This window comes from Elephas maximus, chromosome 6 (assembly GCF_024166365.1).
Source record: "Elephas maximus indicus isolate mEleMax1 chromosome 6, mEleMax1 primary haplotype, whole genome shotgun sequence".
In the NCBI taxonomy this organism is placed as follows: Eukaryota; Metazoa; Chordata; class Mammalia; order Proboscidea; family Elephantidae; genus Elephas; species Elephas maximus.
This window is the reverse complement of record NC_064824.1, coordinates 51,620,761-51,631,825: the sequence shown is the minus strand read 5'-3', so window position 1 is coordinate 51,631,825 and position 11,065 is coordinate 51,620,761. Positions and strand designations below refer to the sequence as shown.

Sequence of the window (11,065 nt, the reverse complement as noted above, 5' to 3'; positions counted from 1 at the left end):
TATACCATTTTATGTGCTTCTTTATCAGATACAAATTTCATTAGGGAAATCAGCAAACATTCCTAAAAATGAATTATAAACAACTGTGTCTTAGAATACTAAAAGGATTTTAAAACTTTCAATTAAGCACAGTTAATATTTTCCCCTAATTGAAATAATGGAAAACAAAAGTGTAGACACTTTCATGGCTTGGGGGAAAATGTCTTCAGGCTTCATGCCCCCAAGGTCATGTTCCTTAGCAGCCATTGTTGGGATCTGCTTCCACTACAGTCCTGCATGGTAGGCACCATTTTGTCTTCTTCGGAAGGTTCATCAAGACATTGGTTACTGTTAATATGTCTCAAGGTGAGTCTCTGTAAAAGATAACCAATAATCAGCACAGGCTATTTCATCTTAACTTCATCGGTACATCAGATTAAATCCTCTCTCTAAAAACCCCTTTATTTTGTTTTAGTATAATACATTGTGATATTTTTCTAAAAGAAACTGTGCACAGGTGGGTCTGAATTATTGTACAACTTAGACTGATAGGGTTCATCATTGTCTAATACAACTTTATTTGCAGATGGTCCAAGAACTTGGCTGACATTTACCATGAACTGCCAAGAATTCAGGCTCCTTTACAAAAAGCCCATTTGTGAACTCTGAGTTCAGTTGAGGGCTGCAGATATTAACGAGCTTCCTCAATAGTGTGGTTTATTCAGTAACCACTTGGTAAACACTCAAATGGATGTCACAGCTGTGACCCAAATGTACAAAACTGCTAGTGATGTTCTTATTTCAAGACACTTAACAAACCACAGTATCTGTGATTGTCAGACACTCATTGTAGAAGAGTGATTATCATAGGAACAAATAATCTGTATTACCTGATAGTAGGCTCACTATTTTTCAGTTTGCACTTTGAAAGATCTTCAAAAATATATCAATATCAAATAAAAACAGGCATGTGATGGTCATATATTTTAAATGTTATATTTATATTTTATGTTCTTAATAGTAATTATTAATAAGCGTCTTCTGTGTACCCAGCTGTTAAAACACAATTCCAATACTTACATCACATTAACCAGTCATTACATGTCTTGTCTTTTTAGTTCTCCCCCACATTTTGAAATCGTTTTTTTTATTTTCCAGGTATACATTTACATCAATGTGTTTTTTATGTACTAGGTATTTCTGCTCAGTTTTATGGACAATATCTAGAATCACGTTATATGAAAAACTCCCCAACCAGAAAAGTATGAACGTGTGGGAGGGTATTTGCAGGTATATCTTGAAACATGCACTCTACATATATTCTGTTGCAAACTACTAAAATTAAAGACAAACAAAAATATTTTTTGGCTTTTGATATTGCATTGAAATTGGATGAAAAAACAATGCAGGTTGTATGCAATAAAAGTGGTGGAGAAACGCACCCAAAGCTGTTGTAATCTGCTTGGATTAGGACTGAAACCACCTTAGAATACTTTTATGAGAAAAGTGGAATGGAGAATAAATTTGGGAGGAGGATGCTTAATAGAAAACCAGCAGGAAATTAAAAAAACAGCGTTATTAGATGTGAGGGAGATTTCAAGATTGAAGCCTTTTTTGTTCCTCTTTCAATTCATAGAATCAGGGTATTTATACCAAGAATGGAGAAACTAAGAAACGGCCAAAGATAGGCAAGGAGACGGTTGATTTATTCTTAGGATACCAGAAATTGAACCAGTAACCAGCTTGAAAAAAATACAAAACAAAACCAACATCTTTTTTTTTTTTTTTTTAATGAAAAATTCTAGTTAAAATCAACTAAATAAGCTGGCCGAATGGACACGAAAATAGAGAGTGAAGGGAAGGAATGTGCTGTCTCATTACAGGGAGAGCAAATAGGGGTATATAAAAAAAAAAAATAAGTTTCTGAATGAGAGACTGACTTGGTTTGTAAACTTTCACTTGAAGCAAAATAAAAATTTAAAAAAATCAACTAAACATTCTTCATTTTTATTACATACCTGAGATTCTTCATCTATATATCTATCTTCCTTCCAAAAAGTCACTTACCCTTGCTTGCTTCTATTAGATCCTTTCAAAAAAAATTATGTGATTTTACATACACTGAGTTTGCTATTACCCATTGAGTTGTTCCAAGAAGTACTGCCATTTTCTTATTCTAATCTAATTTTTAATCTAATCACACTTAACAATAGTTGATGGTTTTGATTAATTATCGGTTAGCTTAGGTCAAAATATACATATAAACACAGATTTTGAGACTTCTCCTTAAGGATCAAATTGAATATGTGTGGTCAACTCTATTGTTCTTAGCTGCTGTTGATTTGGCCCCTGACTCATGGCGACCCTGCATGTTACAGAGTTGAACTGCTCCATACGGTTGTCTTGACTGTAATCTTTTATGCAAGCAGTTGGGCAGGTCTTTCTGCTGCTGAGTTGCTGGGTGGGTTCCAACTGCCAACCTTTAGGCTAGCCAGTTGCAAACAGCTTGGGCCACCCAGGCAGGCTCCCTGTCAACTATACAAATAATAATTTTAAAAATCTAGTAAGTATTTTTATTTCTAACAAAATATTCATAAATATTTTCTTTGAAGGAATTCATTAATAGTCAGAAACCAAAGATAAATAAACAACCAAAAGAATTTTCCTTCTCTATGTGGCACAGAAAAAAGAGCAGACATTTTAGGCTCCGCTCTTAGTGTGAATTTCTGCCTCTGCATCTACTAACTTTGACAACTTGGGTAAGTTCCTAAGTGACCCTAAGGAATAGATTCTTTGTCAGAAAATATTTATAAATACCCTTTTCCCTTCTGCTTTAAAATTTTGATCTTCTGTTAATAATCTAGCTCTGGTCCCTTGGCAACTTTATAAGAGTAAAAATGTTAATTATTTTTGTAGAAAACATTGCTTATGGTAAAAATGGCCTCTGATTGGTAAACTGCATCTGGCCTTATATAAATTATAAATATCTGATTAAAAAAATGATAGGGAGCCAAATTTTGAGCTTCTCTATGTGCAGACACTCTTGTAATTTTGCATGTTCCATTGGAATCCTGGAAGTTAAGCCTATGGAGTTGTTACAAGAAACATTGTCCCCTGTGGAACATGAGGCTATCTGGCCAGGTTGGTTTCCACACTAGCCTGATGTGGATCTCATCCTCTTGCATTAAGCTGTCACCAGTGGAGAAGCTAGCTCCCAGAAGACCGCATGACTTGCTCAGGAACTGCTGCACGTTCTCCCTCTGAGAGATGCAAGCTGTGCTGTCTGCCCTAGAACTCTTGAGTAGACTGATGCTTTCTGAGACTGGATGTTTATTTAAAGCCTAAGAAGGCCAGGAAGTTCTAGTAGCCAGTGGGTAAGGGATCAGCTGCTAACAAAGTTGGCAGTTCAAACCCACCAGCTGCTCTTTAGAAACCCTATGGGGCAGTTCTACTCTGTCCTATAGGGTTGCTAGGAGTGGGAATTAACTCAAAGGCAATGTGTTTGGTTTTTGGTTTAAGATGACCTCAAGCAGCCTGGGTGACACAATGATTAAGCAGCTTACCAAAAAGGGTGGTGGTTCAAAACCACCCAGAGGGTGTTGGAGAAAAAGCCGTGGCATTTGATCTGGTAAAGATTCCTTCCCCATTGCCGTCGAACCAGTTGTGACTCAGAGGGACCTATAGAACTGCCTCATAGGGTTTCCAAGGAGTGGCTGGTGGATTTGAACTGCTGATCTTTTGGTTAGCAGCCAAGCTCTTAACCATTATTCCACCAGCCTAGAAAAGCCTATGGGGCAGTTCCATTTAGTCACATGGTGTCATTAGAAGTCGAAATTGACTAGATGGCACCACCACCAACAAGACCACATGCTTGGGATCGCAACTATCAGCTATGGTGGCTTTGAGAACAAACTACAGATAATATATGAAAATGGCCCAGTATACAAGTTCTCCTTGTACAAAAGGTCTGAAATTTTCCAGCTTTTTCAACTCTTATATTTGGAAGGTCTTGTTTTGAATGTAGTTCTAAAGAATGCCAATTCTCTCCTCCTCCTTCCTACTTTCAGATTCCCAGCTTCCTCACAATAATTTCAAACTCAATTTTGTGCTCTACTAACAACTTTTAGCTGGTTCATCCGAGCTACAATAACGCCCTAACTTTCCATATGCTATTCATAGTAAGGCATTTGACAATGTAATGTTCTTTACTGGACAATAAACTCCTTAAAGTCAAGAACCTGGATATATTCTTATTTGTATCCTTTCCAAGAAGTCCAGAGCAGTTTATTGACTTGAACAAAACAATGATTCATTTTATTGCTTAGGAGAAGATTCACAAATCACACAAGTGAGAGATAAAAGGTACAATTAAAAAGAAAGATTTTGTTATAATTATAGCACTTAACCAACCATAAAGAAATGCTGAGATAATTTACTTCATAAAATTATTGGAAATTACATCTTAGTTATTCCTTAATAATGCATTTGTTTAAATTTTCAGATTAAAATAATTACAAGCTCTAGAAAAGATATGCTATGCCTGCATACAACCAAAGTATCTGAATAAAAAATTAACAAAATTAAATAATTTCAGTATTTAAAAAAAAAATCCATTTTTTTACCTATGATAGTTTTTTTAATTGATTTTTTTCAGTTCTGATTCAAAATCTATAGACATGGCTATAATCATCCTAAAAAGAGCTAAATAAATGATACAGTATATTATTACACACACATATATCTATTGAAAAAAAAGGAAAAATGTATATTAATTGATGATAGACTAAACACAACATATGCTGCCTCCAAATTACTGAGTAGTTAAGAGACAGAAAATATAGAGAAATGCACATTTTTTAAAACACATTCTAAAGAAGTTTCCAGATTTCAATAAAAGAACATAACTAAAATACTAAAATAAAAGTAATAAAGTCTGCAACATAAACCTCCAAAAATTGTTAGAGAAAGTAATTAGTAGAACTCTCAAAAATATTTCTAAAAACTTCTATTCTTGTATAGTTTCTAAGTAGCCATTTTTGCAAAGGGCTATCATTACATGATTTCACAGTGGTATGTTGGGAGCCATCAGCTACTTTGCTCACTGAGAGACAGGACTGGGTGATTTGGTGAAGAAAAGTGCGGCTCTGTTTGACAAAGAAAATAATGAATAATGACAAAGTCAGATACAAAGGCAGTAATAAATCAATCATCCTGGGCAACATACAATTTCTTCTGGATAAGGATGGAAGGCACCTGTCACAATAATTGCATCCATGGAGCTGTGAGCTGCATCCTTTAAGATGGCTTTAATATCAACTGTATTCAGTACGGATAAATGGAGCTAAGACAGGATATGTAGAGAACCCTGAGCTCAAATGAGGAAACCTTTTTGGCAAAGGGTCTTTTTGGGTAGAAAAGGTTATAATCTCAGAGTTCATCCTAGTGATAAAATATTTTCAGTACTAAATGAGTTATTTTGTGAATGAATATTCAAAATATCTAATTAATTAGACCAGACAGAGTTTTCAATTATAGTTTGTGGCTTCCTCCTTTGCCCTGACCTTGAGTGAAATGTGGATGACAGGGAAAAAGCTGGAGGGAAATTTAACTTTAAGGCTCTGCTGTACTTTGTACAGTGTGATACTCAGATTGCTTCCACTTATGTTTTCAGGCAACTAATCTGGTGGTGTTTATAAGGGGTCCATCTATACATTGCTACATTCATCTAGATATCAATTAAAAAAGTAGTAACCAGGGGAAAAAGAGAAAGATCAGCTCCATTGGGTTGCTTAATTTGACCTAATTCTCCAAACATAATTTGTAATACATTTATTTGTCTGTTTCTTGCTTTTCAACTGTTTTTTTCCAAACAGTATAAGCCCCAGGAAGGCTGCGGATCACGGCTACCTAAATCACCGTGTAAGTTCCTGACCACAGGAGGTACTCAATAAGTTTGCTGAATGCAACGCTTAGGAGACAAGGCAGGAAATAAATTCTATTAAAATTAAACTACTTCTCTCAGGCAGCTTAATGGAGCCAAATCATTGTATTTGCCTTTTTATTTTTCAAACTGCTTGAGGTTTAAGGTAAAATGGTAGACAAATTATGTGTAAAAATAGGAAAGATAATATTATCATATATTATATGCTTTATTTGTAAAATGATACTGTTCATTATATCGTTTAATTTGCTACAGAGGTTTTTTTTTTTAACAGTTTCCTATTGCGATTGTTTGATTTTTCTGTGCTAGATCACCCTCTACTCTCAGTGATTTTTTTCATGCAATGAAATTTTCTTAGTAAATACCAGGTCAACATTGAAGATTCTAGTACTAGTGATTGTGGATTTCATATGTCATTAAAAAGAAAAACAAACTATAAACTTTGCTATGTTATAAAACAAAAATGAAAAGAATGATTTCACATATGCTCCTGGTAGATGGGGCAACAGAACATGAATACAAAATTCAATTTTCCATAAGAAAAACATAGGCAATTTTTCTCAAAAACTTTTTATCACATGATCATGAAAAAAAAAAAAATCAAGAAACTTTTATCCCAGTGCTTCTAAAAAACATACACCAGAAAAACATTAAAAATTTTAAATAAACTTATTGAGATAAACATTATTTTTGATGAAAAATAAATAAGTAAAAATATTTAGGGTATTCATTTGTTTAAAACTAAGTAAAATTTATTTCTTCATAGTATTCTGTCTAGAAGAGATAATGATTATTAATATATGATGTTTTTCAAGTATTTTTTCTGTCATTTATATTATGCATATTTATATAATGGAGGTCATCTGATTAAATATCCTACTTTTCCATTTATATATATTTCCTATCATTAAAATAATCTACAAACTATTTCACAAATTAGAATTCACAATTTCTATAAAACGGATTTGTCAATATTCATTTAAGGTTTTCATTTTGGGGAGTATCTGTAATTTGCAGGTATTGTAGATAATGCTGTGATAAGCATCTCTGAACAATTCCCTCTATATCTATGATTGTTTCTCTAGAAATGACTCTTAGAAGTAGAATGCATTCCAGCCTTTAGATGTATTTGTATATTTTGCTAAGAAAAGATGTGTTGTGGAATATTCCTAAATCTACTCTTCTGAAGAATTCCTACTGAACGATAGCTGGAATTTCAAGCTAGGAAACAATTTTTGTGACAAAATAATAATGTTAATAATGTAAAATTAGGCCATATCTTTGTACTAAGAAGCACTAGGAAAAATTTGATATTTTAATGAATAGAGCTGACTGCACAGTTCATTTAAGGACAAATCATACAGGTCTCAGTTTAAAAGATAGCAAACTAAAATGTAAAATAAAACTCAATTGTTATGTTGTTACATATAATGATAAACAGAGTAAGAAGAAAATTAGACTATTCTAGACATTTAATTAATAGCAAAGATAATCAGATTTTCTTTATTGATTAAACAGAATAAGACTTTTAAAAGTTAATAAAGTTATCATTATTAAAATATTAATCATGATCTCCTGATAAGGGAATCTGTGCAGTCAGTTGAATAGAAAATGACTATTCTAATATCAAGTATAAACATTAACAAACTAAAAATGGGACACTAAAATATTAAAATTACTATCCACTAAATATCTATGTAAGAAATCACAACTATGGGTCAGTGGGAATCTGGAAAGGTAGTACCTAACTGATACACACAGCTTTCAAAATATAAATAGAACCATAATTTTTATTAGGAATGCTACCTAGTGGAATAGGTTGGGTTGCTTGTTATAGATCACTTACCTTGAAATTATATTCCCATTTACCTGCTTTCTGATAAAGGTAAATAAAAGGGGAGCAGGGGTTAAGAAAAGCCTAAATATAAGCGTATAAGCTTCCGCAATTTCAGTAAATATCAACCCAATAAATTTTATCTACTGAAAAATTTTATATAAGGTGAGTCTGGAAAAAAATAGACACAGATGGATATTGTATTCATAACAAATATTTTCTCAGTCAACTTGCTCAGTCTCATGAAAAACAGGACTTATTTTTAGCATCATATTTTGCTTCTTTTTTTTTTCTTTATTGCATAGTATTTACTGAGCAAAAGCAACTGTTCTAAAATTAGACCCTCAGACTGTATGTTGCTGCCTGGATTCTCAAAAAGAAATGTGATTATGTGCACTTCTTGCAGGAAAATGTAAATTTCAAATGGTTTGAAACACAATTGTGATGTTCAAGCAGAATACCAGAAAACCTGAATAAAATACAGTGGAGGGATGACAGACCTTTATAAAAATAATTTAAATGTAGCTGTGTGGTGAAATTCAGGTGTTTTTTCTTTTAATTTTCCCTTTTTGTTTTCACTCTGTGGCAATGTGCATTTCATAGCACCAAAGTGTCCGGATGATTTATTCAGTTTTCTAAGTCAGGTGAGGATTTTGTAGTTTTGCTAGTTCACCCAATTCGGACAGGTTAGGCCAGGTATAAAGTAATAGTGAATTCAAGTCATGGTCCTATTGCCATGAGCCAGAATTGATTCCACAGGAACTAACAACCACTACCTATTATTCAAGAAATATTTACTTAAGATAGTGAGAAACTCTGTATTTCAAATTAAAGTTGACCAAAGACATGTATTTATTACCAATATGTGCTTAGTTTCATACAATTTAAAAGAAGCAATTAAAGAGATATTAATCATTTTACAAATATGTACAGCTGTTTGTAAGCATTTAGACAATACTGGTAATTAGTTTTATTTTATACCTGTTTACCCAAGTAAAATATATTTATTGTAGATAAATATTGTATAAATTGTAATAATTCCCATTATTAAGAAGAGAGAAATTCTATGTGAATAAAATCTAGTACTCCAACTAATGGAGAGCATTTAATCATTCTTTTCCTTTGTAATACCGTAATTTGGCCTATTAGATGAGCACATTGAAAGCATCTAGCTGTTCCTAGTTTTTCAATTACATTGAGAGGCAATGTAGTGTAATGGAAAGATTTCCGGATTTAGTATCGGAAACCTGAGCTGTACAACCTTGTTGCTGTTGTTAGATGCTGCTGAGTAGATTCCGACTTATGGTGACCCCATGTGTGCAGAATAAAACTCCTCCATAGGGTTTTCAAGGCTGTGACCTTTGAGAAGCTGATCACAGGCCTATTTCCTGAGACACTTCTCTGTGGGTTCAAACTGCCAACCTTTCCCCTAGAAGACAAGCGCTTAACCATCTGTGCCACCCAGGGACTCTGTATAATCTTAGACAAGTTATTTAAACACTCTAAGCTTCATTATTTCCAAAATACAGATAATTAAAATATCTACCTGGTAGGACTATTGTGATAATTGAATGAGAAAACAGATATAAATAGCATAGAAAATTATAAACTCCCGAAGTTTATTCTCTTCACTTTCCCCCCACTCACCTAAGAAATAAACAAAACCAAAGCAATTAGACAGACTGGCTGTCTTGAGGCTTATAACACTGTTTCCACTTCTCTTTGGATATACCAACAATTCTGCTCCTATTTCTGACTTGCCTTTCTAAGATTGAAAGGGCTATGGGAGATGTGGTGATGGAATATCTCTGCTGTTCACACTGTGAGATTGAAAATTATACCAATAACTAGCTTTCTTTGAACACTAGAAGCTAAATCCTGGCTCAGCTACTGATGGTGTAGTCTTTGTGCTTTAGCTTCTTCCTGATAAAGGCTGAACAGAGAGAACATTAAGGTAAGTTTCAGTTCTGTAATTCTGTGATCTTCACCACGTTTTATTAGGCTTTGAAACTGCATCACTTCAGAAGTTTCTCAAAGAAGAATAATTTTGCTCTTGCTAGCAAAAGATAAAGAATTAAAGAAGTAGCACGCACCATTTGCCTACTTTCTACTTTTGGGGATATGAGAAGGATTGTTAAGTGCTACAGCTGCTAACCAAAGGGTCGGCAGTTCAAATCCACCAGGCGCTCCTTGGAAACCCCGTGGGGCAGTTCTACTCTGTCCTATAGGGTCGCTATGAGTCAGAATCGACTCGACGGCACTGGGTTTTGGGTAGGACTCCTTAGCTCCTCTTTCCCATCTCAGCACCTCTCATCCTCTGGCTCACTTTTCCTGGGGAAGCCTTGTCATCTTCCAAGTGTATTTACGCCTTTTCCTAACTTTGCAATATTTTCTCAACAGTGTACAAAAAGACTAATGAAGGTAAGTAAATGTTTGGCCACTGTCTAGACTGTCTCTCAAACTTCAATATGCTATGAATGGTCTGGGTTCTTTGTTAAAACATAGATTATGATTTAGTGTGTCTGGGGTGGTGTCTCTGAATCTATATTTCTAACAAATTCCCAGTTGATGCCACTGGAATCGCACTTTGAGTGACAAAGGTCTGGACTATTCTGTGGACTAAAGGACCCTGACCTTAAAACTCGAAAGAAAAGGAAACCATAAAAAAATAAGTATTATATTTCAATTATCTTTTAAAAATCATCTCCTTTTTTGTCATCTCACAAATAAAATCAGTCTTTTATTTTAAAACTGAAATTTCCAGAAAGGTAATGCATTAATCCTATAATTACTCTATTCTCATGTGATTTCTCCATGTCATGATTTATAAATCTTAAAATGTGACAAAATGGTGTTATTAGACATGTTGAACATCAAAATTTAATTAAAAAAACATAAACATACAGAAGAGTAAATCGTCATGCTATATGTTACAGTGTTAAGATGACTATAGTTTTTAAATAAAATTTCTCAATATTTGTGGGATATAAACATTTTTTATGTGTTCTAGAAACAAAGTTTATATGACATAAAATATTACAATGCTTTAAAAATACTGCAACAGATAATTACTAGTCTTCCAAAATAGTACATTTACAAATACCATTTTTTAAAATCTGGGGTGAACTACATATTTTTTCACTTCCTTTCAAAATCCCTTAGTATTCAATTACTAGGTAACAGAAAAATATGAACAAAAATATGCACCTGATTACCAACAATAGTCATTTCAGAAATGAAGAAATTCAAGTTATTACTAGAAGACAGTGTCAATTCAAGACTTACAGAAAAGTTTAAAGATTAAAATTGGT

The 11,065-nt window shown here is 33.6% G+C and overlaps 1 protein-coding gene across 1 annotated transcript in view; it reads right to left on the bottom strand.

Annotated features, from left to right (window-relative positions):
* Nucleotides 1–212: 212 nt before the first annotated feature.
* Nucleotides 213–11,065, bottom strand: part of GALNT13 (polypeptide N-acetylgalactosaminyltransferase 13) — a 548,580-nt gene continuing 537,727 nt past the window's right edge. The window contains exon 11 of the mRNA XM_049888624.1: nucleotides 213–353. Coding sequence (XP_049744581.1) covers nucleotides 213–353 — 141 coding nt within the window. The remainder of the gene's footprint in view (nucleotides 354–11,065) is intronic.